Here is a 25430-nt window from a genome sequence, read left to right on the forward strand (position 1 = left end):
GTTTTTGGCAAAATTTTCTTTAAGACAAATTGTGAAACAAATCAAAAATCATTCAAATCCGTAATTTACAATAACCATTCATAAAAACATGTACTTTTTTATAGAGGTTTAGATATTAATACAGCATGTCAAGTAAGTGCACATTTTGTGATGAAGACCATGTTTACTAATTATAATTTTGTAAACAAGTTGTATCTAATTAGCATAAATACAATCTCAAATAAAAAAAACTGCTGAGGAAATGTAAGTCTTCTAGAACTTAATATGTCCCTAATGATAAAATCAAACTCTGACATTAACCATATGAATCTGTTAATTATTTAAAATCTAAGATTGTGATTGGCATTAAAAAGTATAAATGACTTTGACAACAGCTGTTATATTAAAACTGTAAAATGTTAGACCATACAAACAGCTCCATTTCTTTACTGACAGGTGGCCATTTTGAAAATAGCTATAAAAAAAATAGAAAATAAACTTTTTTTTTCAAGTTGAGTCTTGGTTCACGTGAAGTGTACGTTAAAAAAATGTATCTGGCCCTTTAAGTAGGTTCTAGAAGGGATGCAGCTTTTTTCAGAATTTACTTTTCGTAGCAAGTTAGGAGAATTAGGTTAAGGTTGGGAGAATTAACATAGCAGGTTAGGAGTATTAGGTTAAGGTTAGGAGAATTAACATAGCAGGTTAGGAGCATTAGGTTAAGGTTAGGAGAATTAACGTAGCAGGTTAGGAGAATTAACGCAGCAGGTTAGGAGAATTAACGCAGCAGGTTAGGAGAATTAACGTAGCAGGTTAGGAGTATTAGGTTAAGGTTAGGAGAATTAACATAGCAGGTTAGGAGTATTAGGTTAAGGTTAGGAGAATTAACATAGCAGGTTAGGAGAATTAACATAGCAGGTTAGGAGAATTAACACAGCAGGTTAGGAGTATTAGGTTAAGGTTAGGAGAATTAACATAGCAGGTTAGGAGAATTAACATAGCAGGTTAGGAGAATTAACGCAGCAGGTTAGGAGCATTAGGTTAAGGTTAGGAGAATTAACATAGCAGGTTGGGAGAATTAACGTAGCAGGTTAGGAGAATTAACGCAGCAGGTTAGGAGAATTAACGCAGCAGGTTAGGAGAATTAACGTAGCAGGTTAGGAGTATTAGGTTAAGGTTAGGAGAATTAACATAGCAGGTTAGGAGTATTAGGTTAAGGTTAGGAGAATTAACATAGCAGGTTAGGAGTATTAGGTTAAGGTTAGGAGAATTAACATAGCAGGTTAGGAGAATTAACATAGCAGGTTAGGAGTATTAGGTTAAGGTTAGGAGAATTAACACAGCAGATTAGGAGTATTAGGTTAAGGTTAGGAGAATTAACACAGCAGGTTAGGGAGAATTAACGTAGCAGGTTAGGAGAATTAACACAGCAGGTTAGGAGTATTAGGTTAAGGTTAGGAGAATTAACATAGCAGGTTAGGAGTATTAGGTTAAGGTTAGGAGAATTAACATAGCAGGTTAGGAGAATTAACATAGCAGGTTAGGAGTATTAGGTTAAGGTTAGGAGAATTAACATAGCAGGTTAGGAGAATTAACATAGCAGGTTAGGGAGAATTAACGTAGCAGGTTAGGAGTATTAGGTTAAGGTTGGGAGAATTAACATAGCAGGTTAGGAGAATTAACATAGCAGGTTAGGAGTATTAGGTTAAGGTTAGGAGAATTAACATAGCAGGTTAGGAGAATTAACATAGCAGGTTAGGAGAATTAACATAGCAGGTTAGGAGTATTAGGTTAAGGTTAGGAGAATTAACATAGCAGGTTAGGAGAATTAACATAGCAGGTTAGGGTGAATTAACGCAGCAGGTTAGGGTGAATTAACGTAGCAGGTTAGGGTGAATTAACGTAGCAGGTTAGGGTGAATTAACACAGCAGGTTAGGGTGAATTAACGTAGCAGGTTAGGGTGAATTAACGTAGCAGGTTAGGGTGAATTAACGTAGCAGGTTAGGGTGAATTAACGTAGCAGGTTAGGGTGAATTAACGCAGCAGGTTAGGGTGAATTAACGTAGCAGGTTAGGGTGAATTAACGTAGCAGGTTAGGAGAATTGGATTAAGGGAAAAGGGTTAGAATTTGTCAACTTTTGACATCAATTTGACAAAAGCTGTATCCCATCTAGACATGACCATTGAGCAGCGCCTCTGTTTTCTAGGTAGTGGTTGTGGATGCAGAAGTGTCGTAGCCCAGGATTGGTTGAAGTATCGCTGTCAGTCGGTGTCGTAGCCCAGGATTGGCCCCAGCCAGCGTTCCACCTCTGACACTGGCATCTCTTTCCTCCCAGCATAGTCCTCCACCTATGGTAACATGGCACACCACACATTAACACCATTAACATGTCATGACACACCACACATTAACACCATTAACATGTCATGACACACCACACATTAACACCATTAACATGTCATGACACACCACACATTAACACCATTAACATGTCATGACACACCAGACATTAACAGCATTAACATAATGTCATACCATACATTAACATAATGTCATGACATACCAGACATTAACATAATGTCATGACATACCAGACATTAACAATGTCGTGACATACCAGACATTAACATAATGTCATACCATACATTAACATAATGTCATGAAATACCAGACATTAACATAATGTCATGACATACCAGACATTAACAATGTTGTGACATACCACACATTAACATAATGTCATGACATACCACACATTAACATGTCATGACATACCAGACATTAACACCATTAACATAATGTCATGACATACCAGACATTAACATAATGTCATGACATACCACACATTAACATACCACACATTAACAACAGTAACAATGTCATGACATACCACACATTAACATAATGTCATGACATACCACACATTAACAACAGTAACAATGTCATGACATACCACACATTAACAATGTCATGACATACCACACATTAATGTCATGACAAACCAGACATTAATACCATTAACATGTCATGACATACCAGACATTAACACCATTAACATGTCATGACATACCACACATTAACATAATGGCATGACATACCAGACATTAACACCATTAACATGTCATGACATACCACACATTAACACCATTAACATAATGTCATGACAAACCACACATTAACACCATTAACATAATGTCATGACAAACCACACATTAACACTATTAACATAATGTCATGACATACCAGACATTAACACCATTAACATGTCATGACATACCACACTAACATAATGTCATGACATACCAGACATTAACAATGTCATGACATACCAGACATTAACAATGTTATGACATACCAGACATTAACAATGTCATGACATACCACACATTAACAATGTCATGACATACCACACATTAACAATGTCATGACATACCACACATTAACATGTCATGACATACCAGACATTTACAACAGTAACAATGTCATGACATACCACACATTAATATAATGTCATGACAAACCAGACATTAACACCATTAACATGTCATGACATACCAGACATTAACATAATGTCATGACATACCAGACATTAACACCATTAACATGTCATGACATACCACACATAACACCATTAACATAATGTCATGACAAACCACACATGAACACCATTAACATAATGTCATGACATACCAGACATTAACATAATGTCATGACATACCACACATTAACATGTCATGACATACCACACATTAACATGTCATGACATACCACACATTAACATCAACATACTCTCATGACATACCACACATTAACAACATCAACATAATGACATACCACACATTAACATAATGTCATGACATACCACACATTAACACCATTAACATGTCATGACACACCAGACATTAACAGCATTAACATGTCATGACATACCACACATTAACATAATGTCATACCATACATTAACATAATGTCATGACATACCAGACATTAACATAATGTCATGACATACCAGACATTAACAATGTCGTGACATACCACACATTAACATAATGTCATGACATACCACACATTAACATAATGTCATGACATACCACACATTAACAGTAACAATGTCATGACATACCACACATTAACAATGTCATGACATACCAGACATTAATACCATTAACATGTCATGACATACCAGACATTAACATAATGGCATGACATACCAGACATGAACACCATTAACATGTCATGACATACCAGACATGAACACCATTAACATGTCATGACATACCACACATTAACACCATTAACATAATGTCATGACATACCAGACATTAACAATGTCATGACATACCAGACATTAACAATGTCATGACATACCACACATTAACAATGTCATGACATACCACACATTAACATAATGTCATGACATACCACACATTAACATGTCATGACATACCAGACATTAACACCATTAACATAATGTCATGACATACCAAACATTAACATAATGTCATGACATACCACACATTAACAACAGTAACAATGTCATGACATACCACACATTAATATAATGTCATGACAAACCAGACATTAACACCATTAACATGTCATGACATACCAGACATTAACATAATGTCATGACATACCAGACATTAACATAATGTCATGACATACCAGACATTAACACCATTAACATGTCATGACATACCAGACATGAACACCATTAACATGTCATGACATACCACACATAACACCATTAACATAATGGCATGACAAACCACACATGAACACCATTAACATAATGTCATGACAAACCACACATGAACACCATTAACATAATGTCATGACATACCAGACATTAACATAATGTCATGACATACCAGACATTAACATAATGTCATGACATACCACACATTAACATGTCATGACATACCACACATTAACATCAACATACTCTCATGACATACCACACATTAACAACATCAACATAATGACATACCACACATTAACATGTCATGACATACCACACATTAACATCAACATACTCTCATGACATACCACACATTAACAACATCAACATAATGACATACCACACATTAACATGTCATGACATACCACACATTAACATCAACATACTCTCATGACATACCACACATTAACAACATCAACATAATGACATACCACACATTAACATGTCATGACATACCACACATTAACATCAACATACTCTCATGACATACCACACATTAACAACATCAACATAATGACATACCACACATTAACATGTCATGACATACCACACATTAACAACATCAACATAATGACATACCACACATTAACATAATGTCATCACATCACACATTAACATAATGTCATGACATACCACACATTAACATGTCATGACATACCACACATTAACATGTCATACCACACATTAACATGTCATGACATACCACACATTAACAACAGCAACATAATGTCATGACATACCACACATTAACATGTCATGACATACCACACATTAACATGTCATGACATACCACACATTAACAGCAGCAACATAATGTCATGACATCCACGAGTAGGTGATGAGACTAGACCTGCCAACCTTGAACCAATTTTTTATGAGTGCCACTTTAGCTCGGCGGTGGCATCCCTGAGCCTCACGACGGCGGGTATGCGACACCCAGACTGCTCAGATAAACCCGTCCTAGTCTAATGATGTTGTTGTTGGGCAGAAGACGGGCCTCTGTATGAATGGTAGCATATAGATTGATGGGTACTTGGTTAAGAACACGTTTTTATTTACAATGACGGCCTGTCGGGGAACAGTGGGGTTAACTGCCTTGTTCAGGGGGCAGAACGACAGATTTTTTACCTTTGTCAGTTTGAGGATTCGATCCAGCAACCTTTCGGTTAGCGGCCCAACGCTCTAACCGCTAGGTTACCTGCCGCCCCAAGTACATGTTAAAATCCCATAGAGAACGCTAACTAAATGCTAACGAGCGCATTGCGAACATTTTGGACAGTTTCTGACCTCAACTATACAAGTACACTGAAAAAATACTACTCAGTTTGCTGCACAAAACATATACTAGACAGCAAGGCTCTTGACTCAGGAGGGGATTCTCTGCTGTTACTAGGCGAATGCCTGATTTTGGAAGAAGCTAACCACTTAGTTAGATAGCTAACGTGGCTACTAAATTAGCAAACCAAATATACAACTGCAGAGCTTTTAGACAGTTAGACAGGATTCGAACCGGGGACTGTAGTGACACCTCTTGCACTGAGGATGCAGTGCCTTAGACCGCTGCGCCACTCGGGAGCCCGAGTGTCAGTGGGGTTTGAAAACAGCGCCCCCTTATGGTGGGCTGTTAATCCGTTACATTAAACTCTGAGCCTGTATCAGTACCTGTTCTCTGGTGATCTTTCCCACTGCGAAGTAGGTAGCTTTAGGGTTAGAGAAGTACAGCCCAGAGACGGCAGCTGCTGGGGTCATGGCCAGAGACTCCGTCAACTTGATACCTGGGAGAGAAAAAAAAAAAAACATCAGACATCATCGTCGTCAAAAACCTCATTTAGAAGACTTCCTCAAGCGGCTCAAGTTATCGGTCATAAAACACAACCAACACAGAAAGAAGTCTACAATGCAGAAACTACTCTACGCCCCCCCCTATCTCAATTAAACCTTCATCTGCACTGATAGGAAAAGACTGGGACAGGTGGAAACAATATGTTTGAAAGCTCCTCGTTAGGCCGTCTTTCACCTGGTCAGTAGTTTCAGATCAGTTCAGATGAAGGGAGAGGAGGAAGAGCCTACCCGTTTTCTCCTCCACCTCGCCCAGCGTCCACATGGAGGTCTTCTCAGTGTGGTCAGGCTGGGAGGGGTATCCTGCTGCTGGCCTGATGCCTTCGTAACGTATCCTGTGCATGTCTTCAGTCAGGAGGTTCTCCTCCACGCTATAGCCCCACAGTTCCCTACGCGCCCTGGCGTGGAGCTCCTCAGCAAACGCCTGGAGGACCGGAGACACACACACCTTCAGCTTCTCATGGACTCTTAACGTCACTGTTTCACCTGGACTATTACTGGCTTCCTATTGGGCTGTAGTTATCAGTCTGTCACGTATGGCTTCCTATTGGCCTGTAGTTATCAGTCTTATGTATGGCTTCCTATTGGCCTGTAGTTATCAGTCTGTCACGTATGGCTTCCTATTGGCCTGTAGTTATATCAGTCTGTCATGTATGGCTTCCTATTGGGCTGTAGTTATCAGTCTGTCACGTATGGCTTCCTATTGGCCTCTAGTTATCAGTCTGTCACGTATGGCTTCCTATTGGCCTGTAGTTATCAGTCTGTCACGTATGGCTTCCTATTGGCCTGTAGTTATCAGTCTGTCACGTATGGCTTCCTATTGGCCTGTAGTTATATCAGTCTGTCATGTATGGCTTCCTATTGGCCTGTAGTTATCAGTCTGTCACGTATGGCTTCCTATTGGCCTGTAGTTATCAGTCTGTCACGTATGGCTTCCTATTGGCCTGTAGTTATCCGTCTGTCACGTATGCCTCAGCTAGGTGTCAGTATAGTAACACTAGAGTCCATACCTCAGCCAGACGGTCAGTATAGTAACACTAGAGTCCATACCTCAGCCAGACGGTCAGTATAGTAACACTAGAGTCCATACCTCAGCCAGACGGTCAGTATAGTAACACTAGAGTCCATACCTCAGCCAGACGGTCAGTATAGTAACACTAGAGTCCATACCTCAGCCAGACGGTCAGTATAGTAACACTAGAGTCCATACCTCAGCTAGACGGTCAGTATAGTAACACTAGAGTCCATACCTCAGCCAGACGGTCAGTATAGTAACACTAGAGTCCATACCTCAGCCAGACTATCAGTATAGTAACACTAGAGTCCATACCTCAGCTAGACGGTCAGTAACACTAGAGTCCATACCTCAGCCAGACTATCAGTGTAGTAACACTAGAGTCCATACCTCGGCCAGGCGGTCAGCCAAAGCCTTGACCATGATACTGTTGTAGTCGTCTCCCTGGGTCTCAAACTGTTTGCTCAGCTCCTCCGCTCCAAACACAGCTACAGCAAACATCCCCATGTAGTCAGACACACCGCTGGCCCTCGGGGCCACGAAGTCAGACAGGCAGTAATAGGGGTCTGAGCTGGCACTGTCCTTCTCTGCCTGCAAGACAAAACACACAGTTATCTTACAGTACATGTTTGTTATTAGGGTCGGACCCCATTTAGTCCGCTGGTCCATTGTTTGGTCCGTAGACTTGTTGGTCGACCCAGATTTCTTTAGTCGAGCAGTAGCAACCCAATAATAACAGTTGGTGTACGAGACACCTTTCTGATTGGCTCCTGTCTCAGTGGACTGATCCATTGTGGAGGCCTGTCTCAGTGGACTAATCCATTGTGGAGGTCTGTCTGAGTGGACTAATCCATTGTGGAGGCCTGTCTCAGTGGACTGATCCATTGTGGAGGCCTGTCTCAGTGGACTGATCCATTGTGGAGGCCTGTCTCAGTGGACTGATCCATTGTGGAGGCCTGTCTCAGTGGACTGATCCATTGTGGAGGCCTGTTAGTGGACTAATCCATTGTGGAGGCCTGTCTCAGTGGACTGATCCATTGTGGAGGTCTGTCTGAGTGGACTAATCCATTGTGGAGGCCTGTCTCAGTGGACTGATCCATTGTGGAGGCCTGTCTCAGTGGACTAATCCATTGTGGAGGCCTGTCTGAGTGGACTGATCCATTGTGGAGGCCTGTCTGAGTGGACTGATCCATTGTGGAGGCCTGTCTGAGTGGACTAATCCATTGTGGAGGCCTGTCTCAGTGGACTAATCCATTGTGGAGGCCTGTCTGAGTGGACTAATCCATTGTGGAGGCCTGTCTGAGTGGACTAATCCATTGTGGAGGCCTGTCTGAGTGGACTAATCCATTGTGGAGGCCTGTTAGTGGACTGATCCATTGTGGAGGCCTGTCTCAGTGGACTGATCCATTGTGGAGGCCTGTCTCAGTGGACTGATCCATTGTGGAGGCCTGTCTCAGTGGACTGATCCATTGTGGAGGTCTGTCTGAGTGGACTGATCCATTGTGGAGGCCTGTCTGAGTGGACTGATCCATTGTGGAGGCCTGTCTGAGTGGACTAATCCATTGTGGAGGCCTGTCTCAGTGGACTAATCCATTGTGGAGGCCTGTCTGAGTGGACTAATCCATTGTGGAGGCCTGTCTGAGTGGACTAATCCATTGTGGAGGCCTGTCTGAGTGGACTAATCCATTGTGGAGGCCTGTTAGTGGACTGATCCATTGTGGAGGCCTGTCTCAGTTGACTGATCCATTGTGGAGGCCTGTCTGAGTGGACTAATCCATTGTGGAGGCCTGTCTGAGTGGACTAATCCATTGTGGAGGCCTGTTAGTGGACTGATCCATTGTGGAGGCCTGTCTCAGTGGACTGATCCATTGTGGAGGCCTGTCTCAGTGGACTGATCCATTGTGGAGGTCTGTCTGAGTGGACTGATCCATTATGGAGGCCTGTCTGAGTGGACTGATCCATTGTGGAGGCCTGTCTGAGTGGACTGATCCATTGTGGAGGCCTGTCTCAGTGGACTAATCCATTGTGGAGGCCTGTCTGAGTGGACTAATCCATTGTGGAGGCCTGTCTCAGTGGACTGATCCATTGTGGAGGCCTGTCTCAGTGGACTAATCCATTGTGGAGGCCTGTCTGAGTGGACTGATCCATTGTGGAGGTCTGTCTCAGTGGACTAATCCATTGCGGAGGCCTGTCTGAGTGGACTAATCCATTGTGGAGGCCTGTCTGAGTGGACTGATCCATTGTGGAGGCCTGTCTGAGTGGACTAATCCATTGTGGAGGCCTGTCTGAGTGGACTGATCCATTGTGGAGGCTGTAGGGGTGACGTAGTCCATCAGTCTAAGACATGTGCTACTGAAATTACATATGGTTATATTTTGTAAGAACAATGGTGCAACACAAATAATGCACCGTCAACTGTGGGACCTTATATAAACAGGTGTGTGCCTTTCCAAATCATGTCCAATCAATTGAATTTACCACAGGTGGACTCCAATCAAGTTGTAGAAACATCTCAAGGATGATCAATGGAAACAGGATGCGCCTGAGCTCAATTTATAGTCTCATAGCAAAGGGTCTGAATACTTATGTAAATAAGGTATCTGTTTTTTATTTGTAATAAATTTGCCATTTTATTTTATAAAAACCTGTTTTTGCTTTCTGATTACGTTGTATTGATGATGAAACAAGGCTGTAATGTAACAGAATGTGGAAAAAGTCGAGGGGTCTGAATACTTTGCATTGTATACAGGCTACTGTATCGATCAATAACTTATTCATGTCATCACACAGCATTACGAGTCGTTCACGATGTGAAATGCAATCAAGCATTTTACTTTTGAAATAAAATAAAAGCGACCATTGAATAATTAAAGTTCCCTTTCAGAAATTTCATTCACCAATGAATGCGACTGTTTTTTATTCTTTGTTGTAATAAAGGCTTTACAAAACAAACAAAAAACATGACAACAAGACTCTCTGGTACGCTTATAATGTATTTAGTGTTGTTTACATTGTTCCAAACGGTCAGAAAAATGATATTGTAATCTAACAGCACCTGTTTGGCACACACATCGTCCAAAATATTGACGCAGCGCTTTCTCCAGAACTTATGTTTCTTGATCCACACATCTGACTTCCCCTTTACCTCCTGAGCAACCAGTAAACATCCCCCAGCAGCTTCAGCAACACAGACAGCGCTATACACACTGTTGATGTGTGGTGGTCGCTGCAGCAGGGAGGAGAGAGACAGCGGGGAGGAGAGAGAGACAGCAGGGAGGAGAGAGAGAGACAGCGGGGAGGAGAGAGAGACAGCAGGGAGGAGAGAGAGACAGCCAGCAGGGAGGAGAGAGAGACAGCGGGGAGGAGAGAGAGACAGCGGGGAGGAGAGAGAGACAGCGGGGTGGAGAGAGACAGCGGGGAGGAGAGAGAGACAGCAGGGAGGAGAGAGAGACAGCGGGGTGGAGAGAGACAGCGGGGAGGAGAGAGCGACAGCGGGGTGGAGAGAGACAGCGGAGAGGAGAGAGCGACAGCAGGGAGGAGAGAGACAGCGGGGAGGAGAGAGAGACAGCAGGGAGTAGAGAGACAGCAGGGAGGAGAGAGACAGCAGGGAGGAGAGAGAGACAGCGGGGAGGAGAGAGAGAGAGCGGGGAGGAGAGAGAGAGAGCAGGGAGGAGAGAGAGAGACAGCAGGGAGGAGAGAGAGAGACAGCAGGGAGGAGAGAGAGAGACAGCAGGGAGGAGAGAGAGAGACAGCAGGGAGGAGAGAGAGAGACAGCAGGGAGGAGAGAGAGAGACAGCAGGGAGGAGAGAGAGAGACAGCAGGGAGGAGAGAGAGACAGCAGGGAGGAGAGAGAGACAGCAGGGAGGAGAGAGAGACAGCGGGGAGGAGAGAGAGACAGCGGGGAGGAGAGAGAGACAGCGGGGAGGAGAGAGAGACAGCGGGGAGGAGAGAGAGACAGCGGGGAGGAGAGAGAGACAGCGTGTGTTAGTCACACAGTCACTAGCTGTTTTGTTTAACGCAGAGCAGCAATCAAATCAATTGCTGGTCGGAATCCCTCGAGTCATGTGTGTCTTAATTATTTCATAAAACAGTGTGCTTAAAGCATCAGACCAGCTCAGTGAATGTAGTTGATTTGATTAAAACACACAGGTTGTTTCTATATATGGAAAATACGTTTTAACATTTAGACCAATCGATTGGGTCGAAAAGAACAGATGGATTCTTGGTCGACCAAGATTTATTTTTCTTTGTCGGGGACAGCCCTACTTGTTACAGATTTACAACGGAAATTAACTGAACACAGACACACCCAGACCTCGCCCCCACACACCCAGACCCCGCCCCCACACACCCAGACCCCGCCCACACACAGACCCCGCCCACACAGACCCTGCCCACACCCCAGCCCACACAGACAGACCCCGCCCCCACACAGACAGACCCCGCCCCCACACAGACCCCGCCCCCACACCATGAACTAACACACCCTGTTCCAGATCTCCTCTGCTACTCACCTGTTGGCGTAGTCCGTAGAAGGTGGCGAGGGGCGTGGCGGAGCGAGGTGTGACGTCATGCTCGTACACCTGGATGTCGTCTCCTACACTCTGGGCGGGCCAGAAGCCCACCAGGCCACGCCCCCAGAGACCCTTATTATCGATCAGTCTGTTGAGGAGTCGCTGGGCGTCATCAAACACCCTCCGAGCTTCCTCACCTGTACAGGTCCATTATAACATGATATTATTATCAGTCAATCAACCACAGCCACAATATCATATTACACCTGTCAATCAACCACAATATCATATTACACCTGTCAATCAACCACAATATCATATTACACCTGTCAATCAACCACAATATCATATTACACCTGTCAATCAACCACAGCCACAATATCATATTACACCTGTCAATCAACCACAATATCATATTACACCTGTCAATCAACCACAATATCATATTACACCTGTCAATCAACCACAATATCATGTTACACCTGTCAATCAACCACAATATCATATTACACCTGTCAATCAACCACAACATCATATTACACCTGTCAATCAACCACAATATCATATTACACCTGTCAATCAACCACAATATCATATTACACCTGTCAATCAACCACAATATTATATTACACCTGTCAATCAACCACAATATTATATTACACCTGTCAATCAACCACAATATTATATTACACCTGTCAATCAACCACAATATTATATTACACCTGTCAATCAACCACAATATTATATTACACCTGTCAATCAACCACAATATTATATTACACCTGTCAATCAACCACAATATCATATTACACCTGCCAATCAACCACAATATCATATTACACCTGTCAATCAACCACAATATCATATTACACCTGTCAATCAACCACAATATCATATTACACCTGTCAATCAACCACAATATCATATTACACCTGTCAATCAACCACAATATCATATTACACCTGTCAATCAACCACAGGTCCAACATTATATTACACCTGCCAATCAACCACAATATTATATTACACCTGTCAATCAACCACAATATCATATTACACCTGTCAATCAACCTCCATAGAAATCCAATCACAACACTAGAATGGCGATAGCATTACATGTATCTCTATGGCCTCTACGTACCCACGGTTTTGTCCTTGAAGATCTTGGGGTACCCTCTGTTAGGGTACTTCCCTCTAAGCTGCCACACGTCGAAGAAAGGCTTCCAGTCGATATAGTCCACCAGCCTCCGCAGATCATACCCCTCAAACACACGGGTACCCAGGAACTGAGGACACACTGACAGGAGGAGGGAGAGAGAGAGAGAGAGAGAGGGAGAGAGAGAGACAGAGAGAGAGCAGGAGAGAGAGAGAGAGAGAGAGAGAGAGAGAGAGAGAGGGAGAGAGACACAGAGAGACAGAGAGACAGACAGAGAGAGAGAGAGACAGAGAGAGACAGAGAGCGAGAGAGAGAGCGGGAGAGCGAAAGAGAGAGAGAGAGAGCAGGAGAGAGAGAGACAGAGAGAAAGAGAGAGAGAGAGAGAGAGAGAGAGAGAGAGAGAGCGGGAGAGAGAGCGGGAGAGCGAAAGAGAGAGAGAGCGAGAGAGGATCAGTCACCATAGTCAAGGTATTGTCTGTCAAAATATGACAGAAATAAGTCTCATCTTTTCCATTACAATGACAAGCAGACAAATGACTCCCTGAAGTCCTAGAGGACAGTTGGTCCCAGGACATCAGGGTCTTACCTGGTTTGGTCTGAGAAAGCCAGTCCACATGGAGTCCTTTCTCCCTGGCCTGGGCTAGAGACAGGAAGCGCCTCTCCTGAGAACACAGAGACTCCTTTCATCATCTACCTGAACAGCTCCCAGACAGCCCAGCCATTACAGTGTAGTGTAGCAAACTACCAGCTAGGGGCCTGGACCAGTGTTGAGGACCAGGATTCATCAACTGTAGTAGTCCTACCCCTGCAACTGTGGCCCTTAGACTGGAACTACTCCCCCCTTCTAGACTGTTCCAGGACAGGACAGTCTGTTAGACTGGAACATCTCCCCCTTCTAGACTGTTCCAGTACAGGACAGTCTGTTAGACTGGAACAACTCCTCCCATCTAGACTGTTCCAGTACAGGACAGTCTGTTAGACTGGAACAACTCTTCCCTTCTAGACTGTTCCAGTACAGGATAGTCTGTTAGACTGGAACATCTCCTCCCTTCTAGACTGTTCCAGTACAGGACAGGACAGTCTGTTAGACTGGAACAACTCCTCCTTTCTAGACTGTTCCAGTACAGGACAGTCTGTTAGACTGGAACAACTCCCCCCTTCTAGACTGTTCCAGTACAGGACAGGACAGTCTGTTAGACTGGAACAACTCCCCCCTTCTAGACTGTTCCAGTACAGGACAGGACAGTCTGTTAGACTGGAACAACTCCTCCCATCTAGACTGTTCCAGTACAGGACAGTCTGTTAGACTGGAACAACTCCCCCCTTCTAGACTGTTCCAGTACAGGACAGTCTGTTCCTAATACAGAGCCCTAGACTTCATCCAATGATACTAATCTCCTTCAGAGTGTTTTAGTGGTCCAGTGTGTGTGTGTTACGTGCGTATGTTTGTCTGTGTGTGTGTGTGTGTGTGTGTGTGTGTGTGTGTCTGTGTGTGTGTGTGTGTGTTACTCACCTTTAGAGAGTCGTAGTGGTCCTGTGTGTGTGTGTGTGTGTGTGTGTGTGTGTGTGTGTGTGTGTGTGTGTGTGTGTATGTGTGTGTATGTGTGTGTCTGTGTGTGTGTGTGTGTGTGTGTGTGTTACTCACCTTTAGAGAGTCGTAGTGGTCCTGTGTGTGTGTGTGTGTGTGTGTGTGTGTGTGTGTGTGTGTGTGTGTGTGTGTGTGTGTGTGTGTGTGTGTGTGTTACTCACCTTCAGAGAGTCGTAGTGGTCCTGTGTGTGTGTGTGTGTGTGTGTGTGTGTGTGTGTGTGTGTGTGTGTGTGTGTTACTCACCTTTAGAGAGTCGTAGTGGTCCTGTGTGTGTGTGTGTGTGTGTGTGTGTGTGTGTGTGTGTGTGTGTGTGTGTTACTCACCTTCAGAGAGTCGTAGTGGTCCTGTCTGATGTCTTCGTACTCCTCTGTCGTCTCCTCAAAGAACTCGTCCTTCACGTTCTCATCTAGCAGCTGAGAACACTGACAGAGACAACACGGAGGGTCATCTAGCAGCTGAGAACACGGAGGGTCATCTAGCAGCTGAGAACACGGAGGGTCATCTAGCAGCTGAGAACACTGACAGAGACAACACGGAGGGTCATCTAACAGCTGAGAACACGGAGGGTCATCTAACAGCTGAGAACACTGACAGAGACAACACGGAGGGTCATCTAACAGCTGAGAACACGGAGGGTCATCTAACAGCTGAGAACACGGCGGGTCATCTAACAGCTGAGAACACTGACAGAGACAACACGGAGGGTCATCTAACAGCTGAGAACACGGAGGGTCATCTAACAGCTGAGAACACTGACAGAGACGACACGGAGGGTCATCTAACAGCTGAGAACACGGAGGGTCATCTAACAGCTGAGAACACGGAGGGTCATCTAACAGCTGAGAACACGGCGGGTCATCTAACAGCTGAGAACACTAACAGAGACAACACGGAGGGTCATCTAACAGCTGAGAACACTGACAGAGACAACACGGAGGGTCATCTAACAGCTGAGAACACGGAGGGTCATCTAACAGCTGAGAACACTGACAGAGACGACACGGAGGGTCTCCTAACAGCTGAGAACACGGAGGGTCATCTAACAGCTGAGAACACTGACAGAGACGACACGGAGGGTCATCTAACAGCTGAGAACACGGAGGGTCATCTAACAGCTGAGAACACTGACAGAGACGACACGGAGGGTCATCTAACAGCTGAGAACACTGACAGAGACGACACGGAGGGTCATCTAGCAGCTGAGAACACTGACAGAGACAACACGGAGGGTCATCTAACAGCTGAGAACACGGAGGGTCATCTAACAGCTGAGAACACTGACAGAGACGACACGGAGGGTCATCTAACAGCTGAGAACACTGAGGGTCATCTAACAGCTGAGAACACTGACAGAGACGACACGGAGGGTCATCTAGCAGCTGAGAACACTGACAGAGACAACACGGAGGGTCATCTAACAGCTGAGAACACGGAGGGTCATCTAACAGCTGAGAACACTGACAGAGACGACACGGAGGGTCATCTAACAGCTGAGAACACGGACAGAAACAACACGGAGGGTCATCTAGCAGCTGAGAACACGGAGGGTCATCTAACAGCTGAGAACACGGAGGGTCATCTAACAGCTGAGAACACTGACAGAGACGACACGGAGGGTCATCTAACAGCTGAGAACACGGAGGGTCATCTAACAGCTGAGAACACTGACAGAGACAACACGGAGGGTCATCTAGCAGCTGAGAACACTGACAGAAACAACACGGAGGGTCATCTAACAGCTGAGAACACGGAGGGTCATCTAACAGCTGAGAACACTGACAGAAACAACACGGAGGGTCATCTAACAGCTGAGAACACGGAGGGTCATCTAACAGCTGAGAACACTGACAGAGACGACACGGAGGGTCATCTAACAGCTGAGAACACGGAGGGTCATCTAACAGCTGAGAACACTGACAGAGACGACACGGAGGGTCATCTAACAGCTGAGAACACGGAGGGTCATCTAACAGCTGAGAACACTGACAGAGACGACACGGAGGGTCATCTAGCAGCTGAGAACACTGACAGAGACAACACGGAGGGTCATCTAACAGCTGAGAACACGGAGGGTCATCTAACAGCTGAGAACACTGACAGAGACGACACGGAGGGTCATCTAACAGCTGAGAACACGGAGGGTCATCTAACAGCTGAGAACACGGAGGGTCATCTAACAGCTGAGAACACGGCGGGTCATCTAACAGCTGAGAACACTAACAGAGACAACACGGAGGGTCATCTAACAGCTGAGAACACTGACAGAGACAACACGGAGGGTCATCTAACAGCTGAGAACACGGAGGGTCATCTAACAGCTGAGAACACTGACAGAGACGACACGGAGGGTCTCCTAACAGCTGAGAACACGGAGGGTCATCTAACAGCTGAGAACACTGACAGAGACGACACGGAGGGTCATTTAACAGCTGAGAACACGGAGGGTCATCTAACAGCTGAGAACACTGACAGAGACGACACGGAGGGTCATCTAACAGCTGAGAACACTGACAGAGACGACACGGAGGGTCATCTAGCAGCTGAGAACACTGACAGAGACAACACGGAGGGTCATCTAACAGCTGAGAACACGGAGGGTCATCTAACAGCTGAGAACACTGACAGAGACGACACGGAGGGTCATCTAACAGCTGAGAACACTGAGGGTCATCTAACAGCTGAGAACACTGACAGAGACGACACGGAGGGTCATCTAGCAGCTGAGAACACTGACAGAGACAACACGGAGGGTCATCTAACAGCTGAGAACACGGAGGGTCATCTAACAGCTGAGAACACTGACAGAGACGACACGGAGGGTCATCTAACAGCTGAGAACACGGACAGAAACAACACGGAGGGTCATCTAACAGCTGAGAACACGGAGGGTCATCTAACAGCTGAGAACACGGAGGGTCATCTAACAGCTGAGAACACTGACAGAGACGACACGGAGGGTCATCTAGCAGCTGAGAACACGGAGGGTCATCTAACAGCTGAGAACACTGACAGAGACAACACGGAGGGTCATCTAGCAGCTGAGAACACTGACAGAAACAACACGGAGGGTCATCTAACAGCTGAGAACACGGAGGGTCATCTAACAGCTGAGAACACTGACAGAAACAACACGGAGGGTCATCTAACAGCTGAGAACACGGAGGGTCATCTAACAGCTGAGAACACTGACAGAGACGACACGGAGGGTCATCTAACAGCTGAGAACACGGAGGGTCATCTAACAGCTGAGAACACTGACAGAGACGACACGGAGGGTCATCTAACAGCTGAGAACACGGAGGGTCATCTAACAGCTGAGAACACTGACAGAGACGACACGGAGGGTCATCTAGCAGCTGAGAACACTGACAGAGACAACACAGAGGGTCATCTAACAGCTGAGAACACGGAGGGTCATCTAACAGCTGAGAACACTGACAGAGACGACACGGAGGGTCATCTAACAGCTGAGAACACTGACAGAGACAACACGGAGGGTCATCTAACAGCTGAGAACACGGAGGGTCATCTAACAGCTGAGAACACTGACAGAGACGACACGGAGGGTCATCTAACAGCTGAGAACACTGACAGAGACAACACGGAGGGTCATCTAACAGCTGAGAACACTGACAGAGACAACACGGAGGGTCATCTAACAGCTGAGAACACGGAGGGTCATCTAACAGCTGAGAACACTGACAGAGACGACACGGAGGGTCATCTAACAGCTGAGAACACGGAGGGTCATCTAACAGCTGAGAACACTGACAGAGACGACACGGAGGGTCATCTAACAGCTGAGAACACTGACAGAGACGACACGGAGGGTCATCTAGCAGCTGAGAACACTGACAGAGACAACACGGAGGGTCATCTAACAGCTGAGAACACGGAGGGTCATCTAACAGCTGAGAACACTGACAGAGACGACACGGAGGGTCATCTAACAGCTGAGAACACTGAGGGTCATCTAACAGCTGAGAACACTGACAGAGACGACACGGAGGGTCATCTAGCAGCTGAGAACACTGACAGAGACAACACGGAGGGTCATCTAACAGCTGAGAACACGGAGGGTCATCTAACAGCTGAGAACACTGACAGAGACGACACGGAGGGTCATCTAACAGCTGAGAACACGGACAGAAACAACACGGAGGGTCATCTAACAGCTGAGAACACGGAGGGTCATCTAACAGCTGAGAACACGGAGGGTCATCTAACAGCTGAGAACACTGACAGAGACGACACGGAGGGTCATCTAGCAGCTGAGAACACGGAGGGTCATCTAACAGCTGAGAACACTGACAGAGACAACACGGAGGGTCATCTAGCAGCTGAGAACACTGACAGAAACAACACGGAGGGTCATCTAGCAGCTGAGAACACTGACAGAAACAACACGGAGGGTCATCTAACAGCTGAGAACACGGAGGGTCATCTAACAGCTGAGAACACGGCGGGTCATCTAACAGCTGAGAACACTGACAGAGACAACACGGAGGGTCATCTAACAGCTGAGAACACGGAGGGTCATCTAACAGCTGAGAACACTGACAGAGACGACACGGAGGGTCATCTAACAGCTGAGAACACGGAGGGTCATCTAACAGCTGAGAACACGGAGGGTCATCTAACAGCTGAGAACACGGCGGGTCATCTAACAGCTGAGAACACTAACAGAGACAACACGGAGGGTCATCTAACAGCTGAGAACACTGACAGAGACAACACGGAGGGTCATCTAACAGCTGAGAACACGGAGGGTCATCTAACAGCTGAGAACACTGACAGAGACGACACGGAGGGTCTCCTAACAGCTGAGAACACGGAGGGTCATCTAACAGCTGAGAACACTGACAGAGACGACACGGAGGGTCATCTAACAGCTGAGAACACGGAGGGTCATCTAACAGCTGAGAACACTGACAGAGACGACACGGAGGGTCATCTAACAGCTGAGAACACTGACAGAGACGACACGGAGGGTCATCTAGCAGCTGAGAACACTGACAGAGACAACACGGAGGGTCATCTAACAGCTGAGAACACGGAGGGTCATCTAACAGCTGAGAACACTGACAGAGACGACACGGAGGGTCATCTAACAGCTGAGAACACTGAGGGTCATCTAACAGCTGAGAACACTGACAGAGACGACACGGAGGGTCATCTAGCAGCTGAGAACACTGACAGAGACAACACGGAGGGTCATCTAACAGCTGAGAACACGGAGGGTCATCTAACAGCTGAGAACACTGACAGAGACGACACGGAGGGTCATCTAACAGCTGAGAACACGGACAGAAACAACACGGAGGGTCATCTAACAGCTGAGAACACGGAGGGTCATCTAACAGCTGAGAACACGGAGGGTCATCTAACAGCTGAGAACACTGACAGAGACGACACGGAGGGTCATCTAGCAGCTGAGAACACGGAGGGTCATCTAACAGCTGAGAACACTGACAGAGACAACACGGAGGGTCATCTAGCAGCTGAGAACACTGACAGAAACAACACGGAGGGTCATCTAACAGCTGAGAACACGGAGGGTCATCTAACAGCTGAGAACACTGACAGAAACAACACGGAGGGTCATCTAACAGCTGAGAACACGGAGGGTCATCTAACAGCTGAGAACACTGACAGAGACGACACGGAGGGTCATCTAACAGCTGAGAACACGGAGGGTCATCTAACAGCTGAGAACACTGACAGAGACGACACGGAGGGTCATCTAACAGCTGAGAACACGGAGGGTCATCTAACAGCTGAGAACACTGACAGAGACGACACGGAGGGTCATCTAGCAGCTGAGAACACTGACAGAGACAACACGGAGGGTCATCTAACAGCTGAGAACACGGAGGGTCATCTAACAGCTGAGAACACTGACAGAGACGACACGGAGGGTCATCTAACAGCTGAGAACACTGACAGAGACAACACGGAGGGTCATCTAACAGCTGAGAACACGGAGGGTCATCTAACAGCTGAGAACACTGACAGAGACGACACGGAGGGTCATCTAGCAGCTGAGAACACTGACAGAGACAACACGGAGGGTCATCTAACAGCTGAGAACACTGACAGAGACAACACGGAGGGTCATCTAACAGCTGAGAACACGGAGGGTCATCTAACAGCTGAGAACACTGACAGAGACGACACGGAGGGTCATCTAACAGCTGAGAACACTGACAGAGACAACACGGAGGGTCATCTAACAGCTGAGAACACGGAGGGTCATCTAACAGCTGAGAACACTGACAGAGACGACACGGAGGGTCATCTAACAGCTGAGAACACGGAGGGTCATCTAACAGCTGAGAACACTGACAGAGACGACACGGAGGGTCATCTAACAGCTGAGAACACTGACAGAGACGACACGGAGGGTCATCTAGCAGCTGAGAACACTGACAGAGACAACACGGAGGGTCATCTAACAGCTGAGAACACGGATGGTCATCTAACAGCTGAGAACACTGACAGAGACGACACGGAGGGTCATCTAACAGCTGAGAACACTGAGGGTCATCTAACAGCTGAGAACACTGACAGAGACGACACGGAGGGTCATCTAGCAGCTGAGAACACTGACAGAGACAACACGGAGGGTCATCTAACAGCTGAGAACACGGAGGGTCATCTAACAGCTGAGAACACTGACAGAGACGACACGGAGGGTCATCTAACAGCTGAGAACACGGACAGAAACAACACGGAGGGTCATCTAACAGCTGAGAACACGGAGGGTCATCTAACAGCTGAGAACACGGAGGGTCATCTAACAGCTGAGAACACTGACAGAGACGACACGGAGGGTCATCTAGCAGCTGAGAACACGGAGGGTCATCTAACAGCTGAGAACACTGACAGAGACAACACGGAGGGTCATCTAGCAGCTGAGAACACTGACAGAAACAACACGGAGGGTCATCTAACAGCTGAGAACACGGAGGGTCATCTAACAGCTGAGAACACTGACAGAAACAACACGGAGGGTCATCTAACAGCTGAGAACACGGAGGGTCATCTAACAGCTGAGAACACTGACAGAGACGACACGGAGGGTCATCTAACAGCTGAGAACACGGAGGGTCATCTAACAGCTGAGAACACTGACAGAGACGACACGGAGGGTCATCTAACAGCTGAGAACACGGAGGGTCATCTAACAGCTGAGAACACTGACAGAGACGACACGGAGGGTCATCTAGCAGCTGAGAACACTGACAGAGACAACACGGAGGGTCATCTAACAGCTGAGAACACGGAGGGTCATCTAACAGCTGAGAACACTGACAGAGACGACACGGAGGGTCATCTAACAGCTGAGAACACTGACAGAGACAACACGGAGGGTCATCTAACAGCTGAGAACACGGAGGGTCATCTAACAGCTGAGAACACTGACAGAGACGACACGGAGGGTCATCTAGCAGCTGAGAACACTGACAGAGACAACACGGAGGGTCATCTAACAGCTGAGAACACGGAGGGTCATCTAACAGCTGAGAACACTGACAGAGACGACACGGAGGGTCATCTAACAGCTGAGAACACGGAGGGTCATCTAACAGCTGAGAACACTGACAGAGACGACACGGAGGGTCATCTAACAGCTGAGAACACGGAGGGTCATCTAACAGCTGAGAACACGGAGGGTCATCTAACAGCTGAGAACACTGACAGAAACAACACGGAGGGTCATCTAACAGCTGAGAACACGGAGGGTCATCTAACAGCTGAGAACACTGACAGAGACAACACGGAGGGTCATCTAACAGCTGAGAATAAGCAGCTGTACTAAGTGAGAACCACAGTATCTACTGACAGGAAGTGTAGTGTGGGCTGTACTAAGTGAGAACCACAGTATCTACTGACAGGAAGTGTAGTGTGGGCTGTACTAAGTGAGGACCACAGTATCTACTGACAGGAAGTGTAGTGTGGGCTGTACTAAATGAGGACCACAGTATCTACTGACAGGAAGTGTAGTGTGGGCTGTACTAAGTGAGAACCACAGTATCTATTGACAGGAAGTGTAGTGTGGGCTGTACTAAGTGAGGACACACAGTATCTAGTGACAGGAAGTGTAGTGTGGGCTGTACTAAGTGAGGACCACAGTATCTACTGACAGGAAGTGAAGTGAGGACTACAGTATCTACTGACAGGAAGTGTAGTGTGGGCTGTACTAAGTGAGAACCACAGTATCTACTGACAGGAAGTGTAGTGTGGGCTGTACTAAGTGAGGACCACAGTATCTACTGACAGGAAGTGTAGTGTGGGCTGTACTAAATTAGGACCACAGTATCTAGTGACAGGAAGTGTAGTGTGGGCTGTACTAAATGAGAACCACAGTATCTACTGACAGGAAGTGTAGTGTGGGCTGTACTAAATGAGGACCACAGTATCTACTGACAGGAAGTGTAGTGTGGGCTGTACTAAGTGAGGACACACAGTATCTACTGACAGGAAGTGTAGTGTGGGCTGTACTAAGTGAGAACCACAATATCTACTGACAGGAAGTGTAGTGTGGGCTGTACTAAGTGAGAACCACAGTATCTACTGACAGGAAGTGTAGTGTGGGCTGTACTAAGTGAGAACCACAGTATCTACTGACAGGAAGTGTAGTGTGGGCTGTACTAAGTGAGGACCACAGTATCTACTGACAGGAAGTGAAGTGAGGACCACAGTATCTAGTGACAGGAAGTGTAGTGTGTCTAGTCAGTGTAGTGTACGTACCACCACCACACTCCTGGAGGCATCCAGAACATGCACCACAGGACAGCTGTAACGGGGAGCGATCTTCACTGCCGTGTGGGTCCTGTAACACACAGAGGACCAGGAAGTAAGAGAGTTGAAAGGTCATGGTAAAGATAATGATGGTGTGTGTTGAGAGACGCATCACGTCAGACACAGGGTCAACAAGGGGCCAGGAAGTAAGCGAGTTGAAAGGTCATGGTAAAGAAAGTGTGTCTTACTTGGAGGTGGTGGCCCCTCCGATCAGCAGTGGGGTCTTCATCCCAAGCCGCTCCATCTCCTTGGCAACGTAGATCATCTCATCCAGCGAGGGCGTGATGAGGCCAGACAGACCGATGATGTCTGTAGGGCGGAGGGATACACAGGAAGTTCAGCTGGAGGGACTACTTCCAAAAGAGCAGTTCACTCATTCCATATCTGATTTCAGTCCCCAATCCTACTCCTTCTCTAGCCTGGTCCCAGATCTGTCTGTGGTTTATAGCCAACTCCAACTCCTACCAGTTGGCAATACAGCCCAAACTGATCTGGGACCAGGTTAATCAGCACTTACTGTCCTAGTGCCACCCTGTCAGACAGCCCAAACTGATCTGGGACCAGGTTAATCACCACTTACTGTCCTAGTGCCACCCTGTCAGACAGCCCAAACTGATCTGATTTGGGACCAGGTTAATCACCACTTACTGTCCTAGTGCCACCCTGTCAGACAGCCCAAACTGATCTGACTTGGGACCAGGTTAATCACCACTTACTGTCCTAGTGCCACCCTGTCAGACAGCCCAAACTGATCTGGGACCAGGTTAATCATTACTTACTGTCCTAATGCCACCCTGTCAGACAGCACAAACTGATCTGATCTGGGACCAGGTTAATCACCACTTACTGTCCTAGTGCCACCCTGTCAGACAGCCCAAACTGATCTGAGACCAGGTTAATCACCACTTACTGTCCTAGTGCCACCCTGTCAGACAGGACAAACTGATCTGGACACAGGTTAATCATTACTTACTGTCCTAGTGCCACCCTGTCAGACAGCACAAACTGATCTGAGACCAGGTTAATCACCACTTACTGTCCTAGTGCCACGCTGTCAGACAGGACAAACAGATCTGATCTGGGACCAGGTTAATCACCACTTACTGTCCTAGTGCCACCCTGTCAGACAGCCTAAACTGATCTGATCTGGGACCAGGTTAATCACCACTTACTGTCCTAGTGCCACCCTGTCAGACAGCCCAAACTGATCTGGGACCAGGTTAATCACCACTTACTGTCCTAGTGCCACCCTGTCAGACAGCCCAAACTGATCTGGGACCAGGTTAATCACCACTTACTGTCCTAGTGCCACCCTGTCAGACAGCCCAAACTGATCTGGGACCAGGTTAATCACCACTTACTGTCCTAGTGCCACCCTGTCAGACAGCCCAAACTGATCTGGGACCAGGTTAATCACCACTTACTGTCCTAGTGCCACCCTGTCAGACAGCCCAAACTGATCTGGGACCAGGTTATTCCTATTGATTAAAGCCGAGCTCCAGTACAGTGGAACTGATGAGCCATAAGGTTCATGTTAACACACCTGCTTTGCAGTCGATGGCTTCCCTCAGTATCCTGTCGCACGGAATCATGACCCCGAGATCGATCACTCTGGGAAAAGGAAACGGGGTTAAGGACAAGGTCATGGAAAGATACAGGAACAAATCAAACTATCAGTCACGTAAGTTGCTGAATACAACTTACGAGCCCATAACCAACACTGCAGTTAAGAAAAATATACTGAATATAACGCCACAATAGAACATGAGAGAACACAATAGAACGCGAGAGAACA

At 46.5% G+C, this 25430-nt stretch overlaps 1 protein-coding gene across 3 annotated transcripts in view; it reads right to left on the minus strand.

Annotated features, from left to right (window-relative positions):
• Positions 1-2087: 2087 nt before the first annotated feature.
• LOC115190130 (methionine synthase) overlaps positions 2088-25430 on the minus strand; it is a 63269-nt gene continuing 39926 nt past the window's right edge. For 2 of the 3 annotated variants that reach the window (XM_029748622.1, XM_029748623.1), the window contains 11 exons: positions 25179-25246; positions 23824-23944; positions 23585-23666; positions 15154-15252; positions 13829-13904; positions 13228-13383; positions 12088-12284; positions 7964-8164; positions 6790-6982; positions 6382-6494; positions 2088-2326 (listed from right to left, as the gene is read on the minus strand). In XM_029748622.1, the coding sequence (XP_029604482.1) occupies positions 2240-2326; positions 6382-6494; positions 6790-6982; positions 7964-8164; positions 12088-12284; positions 13228-13383; positions 13829-13904; positions 15154-15252; positions 23585-23666; positions 23824-23944; positions 25179-25246 (1393 nt within the window). In that variant the 3' untranslated portion in view covers positions 2088-2239. Of the gene's footprint in view, positions 2327-6381; positions 6495-6789; positions 6983-7963; positions 8165-11540; positions 11577-12087; positions 12285-13227; positions 13384-13828; positions 13905-15153; positions 15253-23584; positions 23667-23823; positions 23945-25178; positions 25247-25430 lie in introns of those variants that run through there. The other variant, XM_029748624.1, reaches the window with a different exon arrangement.

This window comes from Salmo trutta, unplaced genomic scaffold (genome assembly GCF_901001165.1).
Source record: "Salmo trutta unplaced genomic scaffold, fSalTru1.1, whole genome shotgun sequence".
Taxonomy (NCBI): domain Eukaryota; kingdom Metazoa; phylum Chordata; class Actinopteri; order Salmoniformes; family Salmonidae; genus Salmo; species Salmo trutta.